Source organism: Salminus brasiliensis, chromosome 19, assembly GCF_030463535.1.
Source record: "Salminus brasiliensis chromosome 19, fSalBra1.hap2, whole genome shotgun sequence".
Taxonomy (NCBI): Eukaryota; Metazoa; Chordata; class Actinopteri; order Characiformes; family Bryconidae; genus Salminus; species Salminus brasiliensis.
In genome coordinates, this window is record NC_132896.1 from 24838466 (window position 1) to 24862490 (window position 24025).

The 24025-nt window shown below is 39.5% G+C and overlaps 2 protein-coding genes across 4 annotated transcripts in view; one reads left to right on the plus strand and one right to left on the minus strand.

Annotated features, from left to right (window-relative positions):
• polr1d (RNA polymerase I and III subunit D) overlaps positions 1-14615 on the minus strand; it is a 23448-nt gene extending 8833 nt beyond the window's left edge. Inside the window, exons 1-4 of the mRNA XM_072663843.1 lie at positions 14545-14615; positions 10056-10153; positions 9528-9604; positions 2789-2871 (exon numbers count right to left, since the gene is read on the minus strand). Of these exons, the coding sequence (XP_072519944.1) occupies positions 2789-2871; positions 9528-9604; positions 10056-10153; positions 14545-14586 (300 nt within the window). The 5' untranslated portion in view covers positions 14587-14615. The remainder of the gene's footprint in view (positions 1-2788; positions 2872-9527; positions 9605-10055; positions 10154-14544) is intronic.
• A 968-nt stretch (positions 14616-15583) lies between these two features.
• sybl1 (synaptobrevin-like 1) lies at positions 15584-22425 on the plus strand. Of its 3 annotated transcripts, none has more exons than XM_072663840.1 (8): positions 15584-15692; positions 16661-16859; positions 17395-17452; positions 17559-17696; positions 18991-19081; positions 19185-19252; positions 19360-19452; positions 20855-22425. In XM_072663840.1, exons 2-8 carry the CDS (start codon positions 16714-16716, stop codon positions 20921-20923), a joined length of 663 nt encoding a protein of 220 aa, XP_072519941.1. In that variant the 5' UTR covers positions 15584-15692; positions 16661-16713; the 3' UTR covers positions 20924-22425. The 3 variants fall into 3 exon arrangements, with proteins under 3 accessions (XP_072519941.1, XP_072519943.1, XP_072519942.1); XM_072663842.1 differs by lacking the exon at positions 15584-15692 and adding an exon at positions 15854-16040; XM_072663841.1 differs by lacking the exon at positions 15584-15692 and adding an exon at positions 16050-16333.
• Positions 22426-24025: the final 1600 nt, after the last annotated feature.

Here is a 24025-nt window from a genome sequence, read left to right on the forward strand (position 1 = left end):
GTTGGCTGCCCACCGCTCTGGGTGTGTGCTCACTGCCCCTAACACGTGTGTGTGTGTGAGTGTGTATTCACTACCAGATGGGTTAAATGCGGAGGACACATTTCGCTGCACAGTCCACACTGTACAGTGACGAATACGTGCACCTTTACCTTTACCTTATCAGGAGATGCTGGCACTCATTGAATGCCTCCCATAACATGGTGAGGTCAGAACTAACGGTGTTATAATTATGCAAGGTACAGGTAGTGCTGTACTGTGAGATGCCAGTATCCACAGTTTGGTACAACCTCAAGTGTATTACCGCGATTACACCACTGTTCTGACAGTACAATATTTTAGATTTTCTGACACAAAAAACGAGAAAATGACTGTCATTCACGAAGCCCATTGAAAACCATCTCCAATATGAAAGCAAGCACTGCTGTATTTAAGTCAGTGTCATATAGCTTTGTGTTGGCCACCTTATAGATTAGTTTCTCCTTATTCATCCGTGTTCTGATGGAAGATGTCTACCTCACCACAGTGAGGCTGCACCATCAACACAGAGACTGGCCACCTGTTGAAACCACTGCAGGGACCGACCTTCGTTGTTGGTAATGGAAGTATTTGGGTTTGTTATTTCGCTCACTCACAACGCTTACAATACAATGCTAATTCGTTATCATTGTTAAAAGTTGAGGAACCTTTGGAGGTTTTTTCTGTTTGAAACCCTTTTTTTTTTTTAACCCTTTTCTTTTAAAAACATTTTCTTGAAGGTTCCTCAAAGTACCTTTTAACACTGTACTACAGGCTCCATACCTGCAACTACCACCATTATTATTTTTATTGGTGCCCTTCCTGTAATGCACGAAAGGTCTAATAAAAATAAAAGCTAGAATAGCAATATCTAATGGTACCTGTATAAGACCCACATTGACAGAGTGCTGGACTGAGTATCAAAGAAAAAAAAACCCAACTCTGATTCAATTCTGCAACAAATCTATTCCGAAAAATTAGCTGTCATGATGACGTCACGGTGTATGTGTGTGTTAACACAAACAGTGACGTCATCATGACAGCTCATTTTTCAATTCAAGTTCTTACAGAAAATATATACTGGATCGGGATCAAGTATCAGCCAATACGCCAGCTAATGAATAATAATAAAATAAATAAATAATAAAAAAACAGTATCTAGAAGGCACACAATAAAGTTCCCCATAACTTCCCCATAAGCCTATTGTGAAAGGGAGGTGGTGACCAACATTTAGGAGGAGAACTATGACTATCTTAGGTCTGAGGCATCTGGTATGATGCTGTGTTCAAGGGATGCTTACTGCATTTCCTCCATTGTAACACTTGGGCAATGCTAAGAGAGAGACTTTTGTGTGAATGCTGTGCAGACTAAACTTCAGCCAGTGGTCTAAGGATGCTGAAGTAAAAAAACAAAAACAAAAAAAAAAACGAAGATGATCCTCTGGCCAGCGACGCAGGGCGGATATCCTTGAGTCGAGAAAGAGCCTCTCAGGACTGTCCCAATAGCACACACCTCATCAATCCTACAGGGAGTGGGGAAAAGCTGGGAGACCATCTGCACAAGTGGCCTGCCAAACACTAACAGGAAATCCGAGGAGAGACAGAGGAGTTTATCTGGAGGTTGAGGACAGCAGGTGGCCGAGCTTCAAGGAAGAGGTGACGCTGGTGATGCTGCCGGGATGATGCAGGGGTGTTTGTTTTTGTGCATTGTAAGCGCAAAATGTAAGTAAACCAGAAAGAAACCAACAACGTCAGGGCCAGCAAAATATTTCTACATGTTTGCTTTTAAATGAAAGCTTGAAATCAAATTGTTTGTCGATAGCGGTTGAGTTTATGAACAGGCTTAGATAAGGGGGTGTATTGTATCATAACTGACAAACCTACATAAACAATTACAAAAGACAAGTATGTTTACATAGATGCTAACATAGCTTTGAGCTTTGCAAAACTGGTGTCTGCCGTCACTGGATTTTGAAATGAGTCACAACTCACAATAAAATACAAGCTACAATCTGAGAATTGCTGCAAGGGCTGCTACAGAAACAGCCAAGACTGGCCAAGCTGCCCATCTCGCAGAGCTGATTCACAATAAAAACCTCTTAATTTAAACAGCATCAGCAAAGTCCTCTACTTTCCACGTTTATGTACTTGTCCTCTATTGGCTGGGAACACTTCAGTTGTTAAAGGTGTATTAGTAGGAAAATGAGCCACTCTTAACCAACGAAGACAGGCTTACTGTTTCTAATATGTTTCTATTTTAAAAGGAAGTTAATTATACTGTGATCCGAGGATAGCTGCTGGCCATCAGCAGCCGGAGCAGGAGAGAGCACAAGTGGCCTTGCTCTCTCGGGGTGGGTTGATGTCACTTCCTGCCCACTTCACTACTAGTGTGATGTTGGTCAGCACAGGTGTCCGTTAGCTGGTGTATCAGAGCTTCGGAGCCATGCTTTCCTCTGAGCGTGCTGGCTACCTACCAATGCTGCATCAGTGGCAAAAGAGGCAATGGCCGGCTAAACATGTGCCGGAGGAGACGTGCCAACCTTCATCCTCCTAGTGTTGTGGGGTGATTACTGATTACTTCATATATTGTTATTTTGTGGGGTCAAGCAACCCCCTACAGTCCTCAAAGCCTTTTATAAGAAACCATTTATAAGGCTACAAGACCCACACATAAACTGTTCATCACAACCGTCAAACATTTAATAATAATAAAACAAACAAACAAACAAACAAAAACACTTTACTTCCTGCACAAGCAGGTAGTGAAGCTTACCTCGAAAGTGTGAAGGACATGTTTGGAGGCATCTGTAAGGTCATTTAGGCCCTTGCGCAGCGCTTCCGTGGCTGGGAGTCCACCTGAAGGTGCCAAAGGGAGGAGGGGGCAGAAAGGCACAGGCAGAAAAACAGGAACAATCAATCTCACTAAACGGGACACTGCTTTACATCAACCAGCAACATTTAGGCTGTGTCAGCAGCTACTGAAGCTACCCTACTATTCAAACAGGTCATGACACTGCAGAAAAAAAACAAAAACATGGTTGTTAACCTACAACGTCAGAGACCTAGGTACTACCTCAGTATTGCTGCATGCTTCACTTTTTAAGACTTAATAAGCAAAAGAGTGTATGTTCTTGTTACTGAAGTGAAGGTCAGGGTTAAGTTTTAAAAGACTTTATTAGGTAGTACTAAAAATGCTAGTTTTTTTTTAGCTCATCATCAGGCTTCCTAATCTTTGTTCGTACTTTAAAACACCATGTACACTTACTGGGAGGGCCTAGACAGGAAGAGGATACTATAGAGGGTACTGATGAGCTGCACTGCAACAGATAGGCTGCAGTCATTAACTATTCTCCACCACCAGAAAGAGAAAACAAGAATTAAATCAAACATCAGTAATGCATCCAAAGATTCTATTTTTCCAAAAATGTTTGGATGAAAAATTCGCTAAGTATTCCTTCAATAAAAATAAATAGTGTTTCTTCTCTGTAATAGTAATTTTTGAACGTATGAGGCAAAAATTCTACCCATGAAGAATACTACAATTAAACGCTTTGAGTCTAGGACCTTTTCTTGTTTCTGAGGCAGAAATATGAGGCAACACACAGGCAAAATTCCGCTGTCATCCATCAATAACCATCTTGGGTAAAACCCAAGAGCTCTCCGCTCAAATGAGGTGAAAACAAGCTGTTAAGCCACACAGATTGGAGATTTACTAAAAAATAGGTCAGCGGTTGGAATTACCAGCAAGCACAATCAGGGCAATAGTACAGAAGTTGTAAAAGCAGGGAACAGTTCAACTTGCCAGAAAGGAGAGATACACTGTACTGCCAAAAGTATTCACTCGCCTGCCTTCACACACATATGAACTTGAGCGACATCCCATTCTTAATCCATAGGGTTTAATATGATGTTGGGCCGCCCTTCACAGCTATAACGGCTTCAGCTCTTCTGGGAAGTCTTTCCACAAGGTTTAGGAGTGTGTTTATGGGAAATTTTGACCATTCTTCCAGAAGCGCGTTTGTGAGGTCAGACACTGATGTTGGACGAAAAGACCTGGCTCACAGTCTCTTATTCATCCCAAAGGTGTTCTGTCTGAGGCCTGTCAAGTTCCTCTACACCAAACTCTCTCATCCATGTCTTTATGGACCTTGCTTTGTGCACTGGTGCACAGTCCTGTTGGAACAGGAAGGAATCATCCCCAAACTGTTCCCGCAAAGTTGGGAGCATGAAATTGATCAAAATCTCTTGGTCTGCTGAAGCATTAAGAGTTTTCACTAGAACTAAGTAGCCAAACCAAACTCCTGAAAAAACAACCCCACACCATAAACCCCCTCCACCAAACTTTACACTTGGCACAACGCAGTCAGACAAGTACAGTTCTCCTGGCATCCGTCAAACCCAGACTTGTCCATCGGACTGAAAATGTCTCCACTGCTCTAGAGACCAGTAACGGCGAGCATTACAGTACTGCATCCGATGCTTTGCATTGTGCTTGGTCACGTAAGGCTTGGATGCAGCTGCTCGACCATGAAAACCCATTCTATGAAGCTCTCTACACAGTGTTCTCGATCTGAAAGTTTGGATGTCTGTAGCGATAGACTACAGAAAGTTGTTGGCCTCTGCACACAATGTGCCTCAGCATCCACCGATCTGCTCTGTCATTTTACATGACCTACCACTTCATAGCTGAGGCGCAGTCATTAAAACAACTTACAGTAAAATGTGGAATATTTAGCAGTGAGGAAATTTCACGACTGGACTCCTATCATAGCACCTTCAGGCCACAAACAATGGAACATGTATTTTTAATGTAGTTCTACATACTTTACACACCCTGCTAGCCTGTTTTTATCTATCCCACTGACTAAACCTGACTGTATTTAATACGTAGTGGGCATGTGTGTGATCCCACATCTTGATAAGGCATTAAAAAACAAACATGTGTTTGTATCAGGCTATACAAGGCAGGAGTGTGTGGTGCGCTGGCTTGACGAGTTGTGCTCTTTGATGTTAATCATCTGCACCAGGCTGTGTGATGTCGGCGGTGTTATTCTGGACTAAATGGCCCTCAGTCTGTATAGCCTCCTCGCTGTGAGAGCACACAGGCTGGAACATCACCAAAGCCCCATAAATCACAATTAGACCTGAACACGGGTTGTTTTGAGGCATCTCTACCACCATGCTTACACTTTTTATGCCTTCTATCACCCAACGTACACTAATGACATTACTGACACTCACTTTTTTTGTGGTATTTTAGGTGAACTGGAAGACCTCAAGCCAGAATTAAACAGTTACAAACTACTGAGATATCTTTTATTAACTGATTACTTGAATAATTGATTAATTGACAACTTCTGGCAAAATGTAAATGTAATTATATTATAACAAATCAGCAGCCAAAGCATGCAATATACAGTGACTTGTAGCCCAACATTACACTTTTACACGATAATCTAGACAATTTTTACTTTCCATGACTGAAAAATGTACATTTCCAGGGAACCCTGCTTCTAAGAACTTGTACATATGGAAGCCAAATCAATCTATACTGTATAATATATAATAGTCAATTGTACAATGAAGCAGTTTAACCCAAATCTTCACCTTAGAAACAAAAATGGCATTAAACCTAAAAGTATGTCCATCATTACACAACAGATGCACCTGACCAGCCAAGGCATGTGTGGTATCCAAATTTCACTTCTTCAGTTTAGCAATGGAGCTAGGATGTTGGGAGTTTTCTGTAGAAACATGCCCACACACACAAACACACACTCAACCCACTCACACACGTCAACTCATTCATTAAGATCTTGTACACAGGACAAAACACATTACTAGGACACAGTGTGTTCACAAATTCAGCTGTTTCTCTGTTTATACAATTTTGAAAAATTTTCATACAATTTTGAAAAAGTGAAGATATGTTTATAACTAGAAACATCAGATATCGCAAATGTAAGCTGTCCAAATGTCTGCATGACGTGTGCTTGCCATACAGGGAGTCTGTGACAATAATGCGTTTCTTTTATATATTTTTCCCTCCTTTTTCTCCAAACCAGTCCTTTCAGAAGAACAGGTGCACACCACACTAGGAGCTCATGTTGCATTTGCACAAAACTGGCAGTTAAACACTGGAACCGTGCATTTAGAATAAAGTAAATGTTATGAACAAGTGTTCTCAACTGATCCATCTATTTATTTATTTTCTGGCGGCCAAAAATGTGCGAAACATAAAAATGCAAAAATACCAGCAAACACAAATCACTTTGCACCATGTTCAACCATCATTTCCAGTAAACGCAGAGGATGAGGAATTTATGAAGAACAGTAGAGACAAACTTCACCAGCTGTCTGCCCCAAAAACCACCAGACTTCAATCAGCCTGTTTGTCCTGGTTTCTTTGAATTGTGAAGGTTGTGGCGTCATACACTCCAGGTTGTAAAGCAAGAGAGTAGAAATGCCACATTACTTGGCCCTTACCGCTTCATTTCATTGAATTACATTTGTGGCTAATGAAATTAGGCCACAATCAGGGCATTTAAAAGCGCGGTTTAAAGGACAAGTGCCTCTTTTTTTTTTTTTTATCTTGGGCGTGCGTATGTATGTGTGTATTGACAGCACTTGAGTACGCAGCAGCAGACATAACAAGGCATGATGTGAACAGACAGTGTGTGAAGGCCCCCCCTCTAGGGTCTCTGCTCTTCCCTGACCAATTAGATTACATGCTGAAGAGAGCCCTTTGTCCCCTCTTGGCTGGCCAAAAAGCCTCCAACTCGCCCACAGACCATGGAAGGGGCAGCTCAAATAATCAAATTAATGTGAACTGATTTTGCGCCAACAATGTTAGACAGAGGGCCAGTAAAGAAGAAATGTAAGAAGTGAGGTTCTGGTAGCGTTCCTGACGAATCTTAGCCCATTTATAATGGGAAATGGCCTCCAGTTCACTTATATTCTGGGTTTGTGTGTTGTGGTGCAATCACCTGCCTCCTCAGGAATCTGATGGCAGTTGGTGATAGCTTCCTCTTTGTGCCACGTTCAGGTAGTGTACCCAGTGTTCCTTTATCTTTGAACTTGTGAACTCTTCCTCCAGCTGTATCTCTGGGAACATTTGGAGCCTTTGCTAACTTTCTGTATGCTTTTCCTTGTTCATGCAAGGCAGCAACCTCTTCTCTGAACTTGCAGTCAAACTGGACAACTCTCTTGATCATATTTAGAACATGCAATCAAACACCACAGTCAACAAATCCATAGCCAGTGCAGGTTATTCTTTAGTGTGTTTTATCTCAAGCACACCTGATGCAACTCATGAAGTCCTTGATTTGCAAATGTGCTCGTAAGGGATTCCATTCAGGGGGTTGAATAATTGTGAAACTGCAGTCGTCTTTAACAGTGGCACTTTGGGTTGAAATTGGAGAAAGCACTTGTTCTTTCAGTTTTGTTCAGCTAAATGTCTATTACATTAAAATATTAAAAAGGAATTATGCTAACATAGGTAACTTTTGTCTGATCTACTGAGGCTGTGCTTTACTGCACATAGTCGTGTCCAGAAGTATTTAAACTTCCAGTTTTAAATCATTTTCAAATCGTTTTCAAATCATAATCTGACAATTGCCGGATACACAGTTTCATAGCCAGGTGTGGACTATTCCCTTTTTATTTTAAGAAAAATAAGGAGATAAAAAGGTCTGGAGTTAATATGTGTTGAATTTGCATGTGGTAGCTGATATCTTGTAGGGCTGCAAGTGAAGGAAGCCATCATTAGGCAGACAACACAAACTTATAGATATAGCAGCAACTTTAGGAAAAGCCAAATCAACAATCTGGTACATTTGTAGCTCTGCAACACAAAAAAATTAACTAACAAACAAACAAAAAAGCTGGAAGACCATGAATGGCAGTAGATTTAAAAATTAAGTCAAGCATACTGCAAGATGCACCAGACCACTGATAAAATGCCAGAAGAGAAAAGCCAGATAGACTTTGCTATTGAGTATGGAGAAGAAAAGAAAAGGTCATGATCTGAAGCATACCACATCATCTGTCACACACGGTGGAGGCACTGCTATGGCATGGGCATGTGTTGCTGCCAATAATACTTGGTCACTGATGTTTATTAATTATGTAACTGCTGATCTAAGTAGCAGGATGGATTCTGCTATCTGACTGATAGGACAGCACTTTACATGATGACCAAAGATACAGCGCAGAACCAACCCTTCTTGGGTCAAAGAAATGGAATGTTCCTAAATTTGCCAGGTCAGGCACCAGACAACATAATCAACATAACGAAGCAGCTTTCTACTTAATGAAGACAAAACTAAAGGCAAGAAGACGCACAAACAAGCAGCAACTGAAGTCGGCTGCAGTGAAGCCCTGGAATCTAAAGGGAGGATACTCTGCCTGATGTCTGGGACCTATTGACATGACTAAATGCAGTCACTGCAAAGGCAAATATAAGAATCCTTATATTTGTAATTGCTAGTTTGTCCAAATACGTCTGAGCTGGTGGAAAAAGGGCCATGTAAAAACATAATTCCTAAACGATTAATGCAATATTTCTGTTAAACCCTTTAAATGATAACTGGACACAATCTGATTTTATTTGCTTCATTTCAAAAACATTAAGGTGGTGTAAGAAGACAAAAATTGCAAAATTGATTGTAAAATATGAATTAGGATAACAGAAGCTTTTTTATACTAGAGGCCACGTGGCAGACCACTCACGCATGCGTAAGTGCACAACCCAAGAGTAATCTGTCCAAAACACACTGTTCCAGACGTCCTAGTCCTTGTCTAGGTGTTCCCTGGTAAACTTGTTGGTCTCTTTCAGATGGTAGATGCTGTACTTTGACATCAACTGTGGCAAGAGCTACCTGTAGGCCCCGTAATGACAATTTAGGGTCTGCTGTTGGGCTGAATTTGCTAAGATGGCCTGACCTGGCCGTGTTGGCAGTTGGTTTACTTGTAAAATATTTTATGGACAGTGGAACATAGGAACTTCTAATTGTTGAGATCCTTTCAACCCCCTTCACAGATTCACACACATCCACAATCTTGTTTCTGAAGGGCTCAGAGAGCTCTCTCTATGTCTGAGGTTTAAATAAGATAAAATAAAATCCTCTCTGACCATGTGATGAACCTAATTCAAATTATATACATTTTAAGTAGTAATAAATGTGGGAATATTATCATTTCTATATGTTATATACAATTTAACTTCCATGCAAGAAAATGGATTTTCTATTAATTATATTTTACTAATTATTTTTAAAAGACATTCCTTCAGTAGTATTTGTTTAGTAATATTATTTCCAATTCACAAATGTTCAAATATGTTACTGTCATGTCATAACTGTCTGAAGACAATACATACCTAGGTAATATTTATTTGCAGAGAGATAAAAAAAATGCAGTGTGAATAAAACACTCACATTTCATAGCCAATTATAGAAATGTTCTTCCCAATCGTGTAATCAGGACAACCCTATAAAAAAGACCCGGCTCACCTCGGGTCTGAATGCGGAAATTGATCTTGCTCTCTGATGGGTGTGTGATGCTATATCCACAGAACTCCACGTCAGGGCTGTGGAAACACAAACAAAGCCATTAGCAGTTCATCCTTAAATCGAAATAACATTCACAAGCAAGGCCTGGCAAAACAGTCTGGTCCCCATCTAGCTGAACGGTTTGTCCCTGTTAGTGTGAAGTTCTGTCATGCCTCTCGCTGTGTATCTTGAGATCAGACCCATTTGGGAAGCATGATGCTAATAGCTTCTTTTATTTTTTTATTTTTTTACAAAGCCACAAATCTGCATCACCTTTTAAGCACTGACCTCAAAAGACCACCATCCACAGATGCAAATATCATTGCAAGGCACTTATCAGTGTTGGACAGATGGTTTAAAAAAACACGACAACTATGAGCTCCGGACTAAGAGCAGGAAAAGGCATTCTGAATCACGCAGAAGCAGGATGTTGGAGTGTGTGTGCTGACCATCTTTGTCAGACTATGTAATGGGAAACTTCTCTCTTACTTCTTAATGACCATGTATCTGAGGGAGTTGCCCAGGGTGTGGTCCTCCTCGTGCAGGACAAACGTCACACAGCCTTCGTCAGCTCCGGCAGCCTGGACCTATTCAGAACCACATTTAGAAGATTAGTAGTAAGCTTTCCCAGCACAAACACTGCACAAACACTGTTGTATTACAGATCACTATGAGGCTTTGGACACACTAGTAATTCATATAATCACTTATAGTTAAGCAACTATAGTGTAGTTTAGTCCTACAGGCCAGGGATGCTCATTCCTGGTCCTTATGTTCTACAGCTGCTGAGAGTTCGGATCTAACACACCTAGCTCTAATAATCAGATGTCTACAAAGGCATTTATTAACTAAATCAGGTGCTGAATTAAGACCTAACCTCTAGATGGTAGAACACAGGTACCAGAGCAGAGTCATAAACTAAATTTCAATCTGTGTTCTTGTGGAACATCAGTCACACCACAAGTACTGTTCCATTTAAGGCTGCACCTAGCTAAGTACAGATGCCCAGATGTGTTCTTGCTTTGTCCCTGTGATCGAAGGATGCATCAGGAGGTGATTTGTGTGGACTTAGGACAGAATGCATTGTTGAGTACATGGTTGATCTTTTAAGACAGAGCATTCATGTATTCATGAAAACATTTGCTGTGACATTTTCAGAAATGGGAGAGATGTCTAGCTAGCAGGTACAAAGCATCAAGTACCCTGCTGTTCCAATTGCAGAATGACCATACGACCCTTGCTCAGGAGATGGTAATCGTGAGCTGAACTTGCCAAGTTGTATTTAGAATCCCGTTCAGGATTGGGCACCCCTGAACTGGGATATAAGCCTAATCAACCCAGTATAGTGTACAACCATGTCAACTAGTTAAATAACCTTTAAAAAAAACTTGTTGGTGTAGTTTTAGTCATTGACAGGGTTCTCTATAGCAAAAGTACATACCAAGATGCTCCTAACACAGCCCTAAACATACTTTTGCCCACTTTCTGGAAAACATTATGACATACAGAGTAGGAGAGCACATAAGCAAGTCTAGGGATTATTGAATAACTTCACAATCTAAAGGATGTGAATGACAATTTCAGCATGGAGGTGGCATGATGTTAACATGTTACTAGCTAGCCTCATTAGCCATGTTGCTCCAGTACCAATCTAAATAAGCAGACTTCTTACACTACATTTCTTGTGTAATGAACTGTGAGTACTGTGCAGTCAAAAAACACCCTGTCATAAGTATAGGTTACTCATTTTTCAGCAGCTATTTCTAGAAGATAAAAGGTTATCTGCATAAGAACGGAAATAAATCTAAGAAAAATAAGTGAGGGGAAAAAAAATCCAAAAATGATTAAAAATACACAGAAGAAAAAGACTGTGCAAGACCAACAAAACTGCTCCCATCAGATAAATAACACTTTTATCTTTAAAAAAAGAGAAGAAAAGACAAGCTCCACTTTCGCTTCACATCTGAACGAAAAACCACAGGTGTTTCTGTCTCTTAAGAGAAAAAAACATTTGCAAATGAAACTAAGATACTGTCAGGGTTCTCAGATCAGTGGGTTGACCACCCTAGAGTACAGACCTTAACATAGTTGAAGGTATTTGGGATGACGTTTGGGATAGTGAGAAGCAGAAAATAAAGAAAGGGAAAATATCTCTCTGCTGATGTCTGCAGAAAAAGTGAAACAGAGTCTCCTGAGAAGAACGAAAGCTGTAATAAAGGTAAAGTGGGCTGACGCATTAAACATCAAACATCAATACAATATTATATTTAGTTTTGAAGCCGTCTGTGTCATTTTCTGTTAAATACACTACATGTTACAATACATACGTATTGGGACACCTCTTAATCGTTGAATTCAGTTGTGTCATTCAGTCCTTTTGCCACAGATGTATAAAAATCAAGCACATAGCCAAGCAGTCTGCCTTAACACACATTAGTGAAAGAATGGGTCGTTGAACAGAGTTGAACACTGAATTCCACCGTTACAAGTTAGTTTGTAAAATTCCTTCCCTTCTAGACATTCTATAATCAGCTGCGAGTGGCATTTTTGAAAAGTGGATAGGTTTAACAACCACAGCAACTCAGCCATGAAGTATCTGACCACGTAAAGTTACAGAACAGGGTCGCAGAGCGCTAAGGAAATGAGCTCTGCTGACTCAATGCAGAGTTCCAAATCTTCTCTTGCATTAACATCAGCATAAAAACTGTGAACCAACTGTAAAGTTTGGTGGAGGAGGGATAATGCTATGGGCTTGTTTTTTTTAAGGGGTTGGCCTTTAGGTCCCATAGTTCCAGTGAAGGGAAATCTTCATGCTTCAGCAGACCAAGACATTTTGGATGCCTCCAGCTTTGTGGAAACAGTTTGGGGAAGGCCCTTTTCTGTTCCAGCATGACTGTAGCCCAGTGCACAAAGCAAGGTCCATAAAGGCATGGTTAGGCGAGTATGGTGTGGAAGAAGAACTTGGCTGACCCTCACAGAGCCCTGACCTCAACCTCTTAGAACACCTTTGGGATGAACTAGAATTGAGACTTCGAGGGCCTCTTGCCCAACATCAGTATCTGACCTTACAAATGCTCTTCTTATTGAATGGGCAAAACTTCTCAGATCTTCTGGAAAGCTTTCCCAGAAAAGTGGATGCTGTTATGTTTGCCGTTATGGAGGTCACAGAGGCTGCTGTAGGTTTGTTCATAGTGTAAATGCATTCTGCTTCTTTATAAAATAACTTAATGGCTGTTTTGACACTAGAATACATATATGAAGTTTGCACAGGGAAACTGAATAAATAGAAATTGGTGGCCAAATCCCTGAGGCATTTCAATGCTCTTAGAAAGACCTGTAGCGTTCACAGTCTGCATGGATCTGCATAATGTGAACAACAGAGACAACTGATAAACTAGGCATTTAATAAATGAACAAAAGTAATTTTTTCCATTATGGATGTTAGTCAGTAAGGATTGCAGACAGTCAGCAGTTATTTATAAACAGGAAGGGTGGAGAAAGAGAGGGGTGAGAACTCTCTTGATCAAAAGGGGAGTTGTATTGTTTTCATTGGAGCAGGAAAGATCTGTTGACACAGGACAGAGTATTCAGCGTAAAATAACTGTACAGTGATAAAGAAGGTGGATGAAGGGAACGACTGATTAAAAACTCCATTAACAGAAACAGTCACCTGAGTCATGACTCAGGGAACAATCCTCTTATCATATGAAGCAGCAGACTGTTTGAAGTTTCTAATTGAGGGGAAATCGGTCTGAGCCAAGCTAAAAATCTAAACGGCAGTGCCTTGAGGCCTGTGATCGTAATCTTTTCTCGTACGGCATGTGACTAAAATAAAAGAAGAGCTCAAATGGCAGACTAAGAGAAAAACCAAAACAGCTTCCTGTCAAAACTAAAAAAATTCATCATGATTTTCAGAGATAAACTGCACGACAGTCCTGCTCAAAAGGTCTAGAGAAGCTGGAATTAAATGGATTTGAATTTCTGAATAATTAAAGCTTAATTACAGTTAGTTCATAATTCGATTGATATATAAAAATAATAGATAAACCACTGCTAGTGCTGGACAGTAAATAAAATTGCTGTTAGTGGTGGATTGGAACTATTTTTTTCTATTCTTCCTTGTTTTACTGTATACAAACTAGTCAAATAATTACTTTTGTATTTTTACAAGCACACCCTGCTACACTAATAAGCTTTCTTTGCTAAGACTGCTTAACACTAAATTCTCCTACCAGTGTAACATGATTCAGCTGTAAGTAGCTTTAGATAAGAGTGTCTGTCAAATGCCTCACATCTAAAATGTATACAAAAGAAAATTCAGAAGAACAAGAAAAAATGATGTACAGTAGCTCATTGCATTTAAAGATTTGACATTTTCTGACAGTCTGACTAAAACTGGGCTGCCTTCCAGTACAACACAGCAGGAAGGGCAAGGAAATGGTCAGGACTCTAGAGAGAGACACCGCTATAAACCCAACCTGTGACATGTTGCCCTCCGGTGGCTGCAAAATTACACTGCATATAAGTGAAATACCTTCACTTTCCAAACAAACGTTTATTACAAACTCGTGCAAAAACACAGCGATTAAGTAGAAGCCACGCAGAATAAAAGACCATACTGGTCACAAGATACCGGTGATACTGTCACCACACCCTGGATAAACAAGGATACTTCATTGTAGAAGGCGCAGGTTTTCCTCGTTTTGTCTTCAGACCTAGCTAACAGCCGCCTCAGGCATCTTATACTGTAGTTGTATTATAAAAGAGACGGCTCTGTCGCTATATTATAAGGCAGAAACTAAAAACTAAGTTAGAACTAGTTAGTCACCAGTCTCGTAAATGTCCAGGGATATCGTTCAACTGTCTTCTAAAGCTTGTACTGTGATTTTGGCATGTTGGTGAGATTTATTACAACAAAAATTAAAACCAAGGGGAATCACAACTATCTCTATATAATTTAAACATGTAGAAATCCTACCATCTCCAGGACGGATTTCTTCTCTGTGTCTGCACCGGCCATGCTTGCGGCAATGCGGAGCTAATGTCGCATCAATATGACGTGTCGTTTAGCAGTGTGACGCGTTTTGTTGTCATACTGTAGAAACTATAAGCAAGAGCCAAGAATCAAACGCGTAGCCGATTTATTTGTAGTAGTTATTTGGCTACTTTCTTTTCTAGTTATATATATATATATATATATATATATATAACTGCTATATGTGTATATATCCTGCTATATGTGTGTGTGTATATATATATATATATATATATATATATATATATATATATATATATATATACACATATATATACACATACACATATGTATGTATATATATAAATAAATCACAAGTTGGGCCTTTTTATTTTTACACTAATAACATGGATTCCTGTAATATGTTCTAATTAAAGATAAAGCACAAATAGATATTTTTACAACCATAAAATTTCCCCGGGAATACATCTAGTTCCCTTTTATTTCAATAGGCAATAGGCTTAAAATAACATTGTGCAATTAATTAATATCGTGCCCGATAATTGCACATTAAGCAACAACAAAATATAAACATTACGACATAATAAAAAACTACAGTTAAATAAAAAAGCAAATATCAAAGATATTATTTTGTATATTGTATATATATACATACACACACACACATATATATATATATTTATATAGTTACTATATATATAGTTTTTTATTATGTCGTAATGTTTATATTTTGTTGTTGCTTAATGTGCAATTATCGGGCACGATATTAATTAATTGCACAATGTTATTTTAAGCCTATTGCCTATTGAAATAAAAGGGAACTAGATGTATTCCCGGGGAAATTTTATGGTTGTAAAAATATCTATTTGTGCTTTATCTTTAATTAGAACATATTACAGGAATCCATGTTATTAGTGTAAAAATAAAAAGGCCCAACTTGTGATTTCTGAGAAAACGATCATGCATTTTACTGAACCTGCGGTTGAACTACATTTCCCGGCAGCGCAGCGGAAGTTTGGGGCCTCAGTGAAGCTGGGCGATGCGGAAAGAGCTAGCAGGAGCTTTGAAGGATTGTTTTAATGTCTGTACCGTGTGGATGGGCGCATATGCGTGATTTAAAACAGTGACAGGTAGCTGTATTATATGTTCATCTGTTTTTCTCTGTGTCCTTTTTAGAAACGAAACCCTAAAGAGTCTAAAGGTGCCTGCTCGGTGTTTTCAGGTTGCGCTAAGCGCAGGGCTGCGTTAGAGACCGTCAAAGTTTCTGCAATATTGCAACACAGTCTTCGTCTGAATGATAATCATTATGCCAGCGTTGTTTAGATAACTAGAAGGAGAACTTTAGCACTACGTCGTGGTCATCTGGGTGCTGGCTGGGTTAGTTAGCTAGATGACAAAAGACAGGGGTGGTTTACTAACGCGAGCGGATGGTCCCGGTGAAGCTCGCAGCTTCCAGAGGGTGTTGTTGTGTTAGCGAGGTCAGCTAGTGCTAGCTAACGCTACCGTCTCTGCTCAGCTATCCGTTTCGGTTTCACTAGCTACGTTTTACAACCGCCTGGCTTAATGTTTAGTTTGACTCTTGGCTCTTTTATGGCATATGTGGTTACCTTTAGATTGTGCTTGCGATTTCAGCACGCCGAGAGAAGAGTGTGCACTATTTTAACTCCTAAATGTACTGTTAGCACCTACTCGCTAACGCTGCTAGCTAGCTAACTTAATTGCTTATGACTCATCAGGAGGTGTTTACCAATAATAATGATGTGAATGATGTGTGAGTTTGCTAACCTGCCGCTTAAATGCTTAATACAGTTATATGCAATATAAAACACATTCAGGTCAGTAATGGTAGCTAGCTAGTTCATACAACACGTAGCTAGGTCTGTTGTCTTATTGTTAGCAAGTCAGTGATCCACTGTTCCACTGAAATGAGGAAAATAGGTTGTATTATACTTGCTAGTTAGTTAGCTAGCTAGTACATGTGCATGTCGTGGGTCCTAATTACGACACGGGGCAGGCAGCATTTCCTAAAGATGTCGTGTATGGATGTCTAGGCTGTGATAAATCCTCTCAGTTCATCTTTAACGTTTTATGTCCACAGCAGCTGCAGTCGTTTTAGTCAGTAAATAGGACCTCATCGACCTCGTCCCTGCTATGGCAATCCTTTTTGCTGTGGTGGCTCGTGGAACGACCATACTGGCCAAGCATGCCTGGTGTGGCGGAAACTTTCTTGAGGTGACTGAGCAGATTTTGGCCAAGATCCCTTCTGAAAACAACAAACTCACCTACTCTCATGGCAGGTAGGATGAACAAGCCTTCAGGCATTCTTATTTCTTCTTTGCCTTTGAAGTTTCTAGTAGTAGTAAGACACGGTAAGCTCATTTGATCCAGTGGAGCTCTTCATATGAGGAGCCAAACAATCAAGATTGTAACACCTTGACTACAGCTAGTGCTGGGCATTGCTGTTTGTGCGGCTTGTTGTATTCCTTTATTAAAGGGGAAATCCGTCATACTTGCCTTTGAGAAACGTACAGTTTCTGATTTCCTTACGGTGGTGGTGATAAGAACCAGTGGTTGGGATGGTGCCAATGAAAAACCTCCTGAATCATAAAACAGTGGATCAGGCACAAGGCAGCGTATGCATAGCCGGTTAATGTAGTAGCTGTCTGTATGGTAGTTTTCAGGCGCAATAAATGCTTTAGAAATGTGGTTTATAACAACGGCAAGAATTCCAATTCTGTAAGTTACTCTAAAAAAGGAAAATTCCACGTTTTATTTGCTTATTCCTCCAAGTCGACTTTGTTTACTTATTGCCATGGCTGTTCTTGCTTTCAGCTATCTCTTCCACTACGTCTGTCATGACCGCATCATCTATCTTTGTATCACAGATGATGTAAGTATGAAATGTGTCCTGATTGACGTCTTCTGTTTAGTGAACTATCTTGTCACTTCAGACATAGATGGCATTGAGTGATCTTTTTGTTGGCCGTTGGTTGCAGGATTTTGAGAGGTCACGTGCGTTTAGCTTTCTCAATGAGGTGAAGAAACGCTTCCAGACCACCTATGGCTCCCGGGCTCAGACAGCTTTACCCTACGCCATGAACAGTGAGTTCTCCAGCACTCTCGCTGCACAAATGGTGAGTGGCATCTGACAGCATTATTTTTATATATATTTGCTCCTCAAGCTTCTTGCCCATCAGTTACAAAGAAAGACAGTTCTCCATAATAACAGTTCTCCAAAGTTATTGTAGTAGTTATACTCTAGTTAGAACAGAATCAGCAGTACAAGTCAGCTCTAATTATAATCTAATTATAATTACATTTACAAACATTTAACTATTGTTTAAGGTGTGCATGTTTCTTGGCCAAAAGGTACCCCTACCCCATGCCCATTTGTGGGTCTTCTACATGTTTACTTTGGTATAGAGTAATTGGATCTGTGTTCTATATACTATAGTAATGGGGATGTTGCTCATAGTATCTAATTTAGTAGTCATTTAATGGTATGAACATTTAATGGTTGTGTTTTGCTCAGCCCATGTTTCTGCCTTCAAATGGGCAGCAGATCTGCTAATGTAGTTACCTAGATGGATATACTCCATCAGGATGTGGTCTTTTAAACAAAGAAATAGTGGATTGCATGACCACTGCAAAAATGACTGCAAGGCTCTGTCAACTGACTGTATTTAAGTGTGTCTACACGTTTTATGGGGACTTGGTAAAGAATCTAGGCTTCATAAAAGGACCCAAATTAGCATTTCATAAGTCTTGACCTAGCCATATTTCTGCTGTTCTGTGGTGTCTTCAGTGTACAATACAAAATACCAGTGGGATGTGGAATTTGGGAATAACTAGGAATTTTCCTGCTCTGTAGAACTGGATATATATGCTTGACCATATATCAAGGATAAGTACTCAAATACTGGGTCACTACCTTGTTACGGTTTTGTGATATAGGGTAATATCTTACATTTTTGGGGCCTGGCATGTTAGGAAAGGGATCAGGAAAACTGGTATTGGATAAGAAGTGGGTCAGCCAGGCTTTAGGATTAGGAGGTCCCCTTTATACCAGGAAGAGTGACTTGCTGGTGCAGTCTCATGATGTGAGCATGAGGAGGTTGTTACTTATTACGGCACAAGTTTTACAGCAGTTTTGGCCACAGGCTTTTAAAGAGTGTCATGAGTGTGACTGAAAAAAATCAAGGTTGTGAATTCAATGTAAATACCCCACCTCTTCCTAATGCCATTAAATATATTACAAATTGCGTTGAGCTTCTTGGATGTGTATATTGTGATGGGCCTATGAGGTGTAGTTCTGTATTGTGTGATTCATTGGGAGATATGTAAATACAAATATGTATTAAATATGTACGAATGTATGTTTGTGTGTGTATAGTGTAAGTATGAACTTTAACTTTAATCTCATAACAGAAACACCACTCAGACCCAAGAGGCTCAGATCGGTTGACAGAAACGCAATTGCAGGTGGATGACCTGAAAGGCATTATGGTCAGGAACATAGGTAAGAGGAGTTCTTACTCAGTACTAAACCAACTAAATGCACCCACTGATGCATATTCTAGACATTTCCTATGTATGATGGGAATGGTGTTATTCCTTTGCAGATCTGGTGGCGCAGAGAGGAGAGAAGCTGGAACTTCTCATTGACAAGACTGAGAACTTAGTAGATTCAGTAAGTGTCTCTTTAAGCACTTGTGTATTGGAATTTTGATACAAGAGACTCGCAATCTAAATATGTTGTTTTTCTTTTTTCCTTCTTTTTTTTTTATAAATATACAGTCCGTCACTTTCAAAACAACAAGCCGCAACCTCGCCCGTGCCATGTGTATGAAGAACCTGAAGTTAACACTCATCATCGTAGTGGTATCAGTTGTAAGTACGGCTTTGCAACAGTAGATAATTTCTTGCTTTTTTATTTCAATTGGTTGATTGGTATACTGTGTACACATTTTAGACCCCATTATGGAAATTAAGCTGCTTAAAATGTTTGTTGTAAGTATGATGGCATAACCTTACAGCAATTAAGCTAACAGCAATTTAGCCTGCCACTTCAAGGAGTGTGGTTACTACAGATAGTTATTTTGAGCAGAAGATTAGAGGGCGGCACATAAATGCTGTGCCTTTCCTTTTGTACCTGAAAATTTCTGTCCACTCAACAGTTTGTTTTTGTACCTTTCTGCCTGGATTGATTTTTTTTTTTTTTTTTTTTTAAAGATGTAGCAGACAGGGCAGCCAGTCTGAACGGCGGACATTTTTTGTATAGCAGTGTGTCAAAGTTTAAGTCAACCATGGATTTTTTTTATCTATTAACTAATAACTATTTATCTCAGCAGTAAGTGTATTTTTGCCTATAGAAGTAACCTGTAGTGATAGTCAGAATGTGTTGTTTGGCAGTAATGTTACTGATGTTGGTTAAAACAGCACAGGTTTGTTTGTTCTCTGTGCTTCTCTGTGCTGTCCAATTTTTAGGTATTTAACTTCTTCCAGTAGCTCCCCTGATTGCATATAATGAAGAATTAGATAAACTAGGTATTGAATGTGAACTGTGAACACATGAATGCTTACTGCTCAGACAAATACCATTACATACCATTTCCTCAGATGCCGAAGACTTTACTGTATATCATTACTGCATGCCAGTCGTACATAATGCTTGCTTAATGGCGCAATAACCAAACAGCCTGTTTAATTATATGGTCATACCACCACAGATTCCTCTGTCCAACTAAACAGGTACAAAGACCTTTTAATTAATTTATTTATTCAAAATCCTTACTCAGAACATGTTCCCAATCTTGCGCTGTCATATTCTCTGTTTTGTGGTGTTCCGATCTTGGTCACGCCACTTGAGCTCAGAAGGAGCTTGTTTATGGTTAATTAGTTGTGTTGTGAGCAGGGGAAACACTAAATGTGCAGGGTAGTGTGTACTGCAGGACCCAGGTTTGATTTTAATGCACAATTAAGTGTATGGTTATTTGCTGGATTTAACACAATATACAATGTAATATTTCTTTTAAAATTAAGTTCTTTATAAATAAGTAAAACAGTAACTATATAATATAAAAGTTTCTGTAACAATATAATGTTGGAAAACATTAAAAAAGAGTCTGTAACAATATAATGTTGGAAAACACTCCTGTAAAAATGATATGCTTTAATTAATGAACATTAAGGTCATATGAATACAAGAAAATTCTATAATCTTGGACCCTCTGCAGATCTCTTCTTCAGTCTCTTCTCAATTTCTTTTTTTTTTTTTTTTTTCCCCACCCAGGTTGTTCTTTACATCATAGTCTCCGCGGCCTGTGGAGGCCTCACCTGGCCCAGCTGCCGGAAGAAGTAGGAGGGGAATATGGAGCTGAGCTCCAGGTACAACCCCTCCCTCCCTTTGTTTCTGGCCTGGAAGGGAAACAAACCACTTTCTCAAGACCGTCACACCACTTGAACTCACCCATCCCTTTATCAGGCATTTCTGACCTGTCCTCTGTCTATCCTCCTCCCTCTTAACGGTGACTGTAGCCTTATGGACAGAGGAGTCAGGGCTGCCTTGACAACCTTTTTCAAACATGTCCTCCGTTCTGAGAAGATTGCTCTGGTTTTCAGACCCATATAGCATTTTCTGGGACACAGTAGACCTGAACACAATTCTGCTTTCGTTTGTTTTTCTTTACCCCTAAGCTGTGATGCAGTAATGCTTTGCTAAAGTAGAACTATGAAGATCCTAGAATGAGAACAGTTCTAATATGAGGTCCATGTAGGCAAGGCACATTTTCATGCTGGCGGAGCTGCACAAACATTACACATTTAGACGTGAAGTGAACAGTTCGTATGCACTAGTAAGATTACCTTTACTATTACTGGTCAGTGACTTGATGCACACGGTATCCAGATTGCCCTTTTTGTCACAGATTGAATATGAGACATATTATACAGATATTTTTCCCCATTTGTTGAAATTACACCTTCAGAAATGGTTTTAATTGTAAAGTTACAGAGAAACATAACCTTATGTTTTTTCTTGTTGCTTATTGTGGAGCAAAAATCCCATTGAAAAACTTTAAAATGACCTAAGATTGGAGCAGTACAAGTACCTTGAGCATAGCAGCCTTGTGGTTTACCATGAGTCATCGGATTTCATACATGCATACAGTTTGGCTAACGTTAACAAGAGGTCCTCAAATGCTGAGATGCCACCATTAGAAGTATTAAGCCATGCACTTTGTTGATTTACACAGTGTCATATCCTTTGTAGACATTTATTGTCTATAGTAATGGTGGCTGAATTGGAATATTGACCTTAATAAATGGTCTTGCGTGAGTTTGCCAAAAGAACTAGAAGAACTTTGCAAAAGAGGTTAAGATTAACCTTATTTAACCTTATTTCTGTGATCATTTTTGACAAAACCTTAACTTGAACTATTGACTGGTGCATACAGCCTTTTCGTCCTAATAGATTTGCCATATAGTCCACAGAGTAATTATACTGCACTTCATAAAGCTTGTAGTTTGGATAACAGTATATTTGCCAATGTTCCACTATGTACATGCCTTGACTCATATTGAGCTCAACTACAGATACAGGTGTATAGTAACGATGTTAGTATTGCAGAAGAGATATAAGACATGAAAGACTGGTATGCACTAGTGAGCGAAAGGAGATGCTCTATCTCTGTGGTTGATTTTTACATATATGTCTGTTACCTTGATCAATCTAAATGTTTTTTTTTCTTCAACAATGCACTTTTTACATATTAAGTTTGCTTCCTGCCATAATGTTGTCAGTAATCCATGTGATTATTTAATTATTGCTCCATTTTAAGGAAATAAAAACAGATGGAATCTTAATGCTTTTGTATTATATATATATATACGTAAATGAGGAGTAAGATCTTGAATTGAAGACTGGTGCTCTGTATGTAAAACAGGTGATGGCATTAGGCGGACAGCCTGGTTATTTGCATTGCTAGGCAGAGTCAGATAATAAGGCTATAGCACAACAAAAGAGTCAGTTTTGCATATACAATTTTTCTCAACACTGCTAATGATTGCGAGAAAGTGGTCAGTGAAAATGACCACTCATAAGATTTTTGTGCATATTAACATAGGTAATATTGATGAATTTGATAGAATTGGTTTAGTATGACTGAATCCATGTAACGAAGTTGTAGAAAATGCTGGCCCTACTCATGAAACTGAACTAAGGCTTTTGGTCTAAGATACATTAATGGTCTAAATTTAATAAGTAGTAAAAGAGTACAGTTCTCCTACAACTGTAATTAGTAGGTAATTAGTGAGTGAATTGGTACAAGCATTCTCTCATACAGTCGTAGGCATGTATTAGAGCCCCCCTATGTAAAAACAGGTTTTCCTTTACATTTTAGATCTTTTTTTTTTTTTTTTTTTTTTTTTGCAGTGTGTTTGAAATATGATAAGCTGGAGTCATATTTCTGTTATAAATACTGTGTGTATGATAAGACTCCCATATGCAATCACACACAAAGCCTCTATGCATCAAATGTAGGAGTGAAAAGCTTCCTGGAATTGGCCTGTGGAGCAGTGAAAATGTGTTCTATGGAGTGGTGAAAGTCATGAGCCATGGCGATGGCTTGGTGATGATCTGTGGCTGTTTTGCCTCCTCTGGCACTGGAAACCTGCATCATGTGGAGGGCAAGACAGATTCAATCAGGTATCTGGAAATCCCAAGAAAAAAGTCATTCTGTCAGGGAGCTTTCACCTTCCAACAGGACAATGATCCCAAGCATACTTGACGTCTTCCGAGGCTTGGTTTCAGAAGACGTCCTGGAGACTCTGGAGTGCTCACCATACTTCAACCCCATAAAAATCTTTGGTGGGATTTGAAGAAGGTGGTCGCAGCATGCAAACCCAATACTATGTGAACTCGAAGCCAGGGGCCAAGATTCCTCAGGAGCACTGCCAGAAGCCGGTGTCTGATTATGCATTATGTTTGCAGCAGGTCATAACAGAAAAAGCCTGCTCTACCAAGTACTAAAGAAGCTCATTATGAAGTGGATGAATAATTCTTAAACTGTCATTAACAGAGACATTTTGTGTTTTGAGTTTGGAGAAAGCCCTCGTTTTAGTAGTTGTTTGATTGGATTATTAAAAAAAACACTGAACATTTGTAAATGGGAGCGAAATAATTTCAGTTGCAAATGTACCAGTTCCTGTATCTGGCTCTACTAAAGTTCTTGTGGCTTAATGCGGCCTAATCTTCACCGTAGTTTATCCAACATCTCGTTTAAAGCCTTTTCAGAACAGTAGAGGCTGTTACTACAGCAAAGGGGGGGCGAACATCCTATTGATACCCTTGATTTTGGAAGAAATGCTGGACAAGCAAGTGTCTTGTGAAATACTTTCTAGTGTCTTTTCCAGTGTCTCTTTGGTTCAAATGAAGCGGAATAGAAAAACATAAATCAGTTCTGAA

What these genes read in the sequence shown, in the direction of transcription:
- sybl1 (XM_072663840.1), top strand. Translation starts at nt 16,714, where the DNA reads ATGGCAATCCTTTTTGCTGTGGTGGCTCGTGGAACGACCATACTGGCC. An exon ending in CATTATGGTCAGGAACATAG is followed by an intron (nt 19,082 to 19,184) that starts GTAAGAGGAGTT and finishes ATTCCTTTGCAG; the next exon opens with ATCTGGTGGCGCAGAGAGGA. An exon ending in TCATCGTAGTGGTATCAGTT is followed by an intron (nt 19,453 to 20,854) that starts GTAAGTACGGCT and finishes TTCCCCACCCAG; the next exon opens with GTTGTTCTTTACATCATAGT.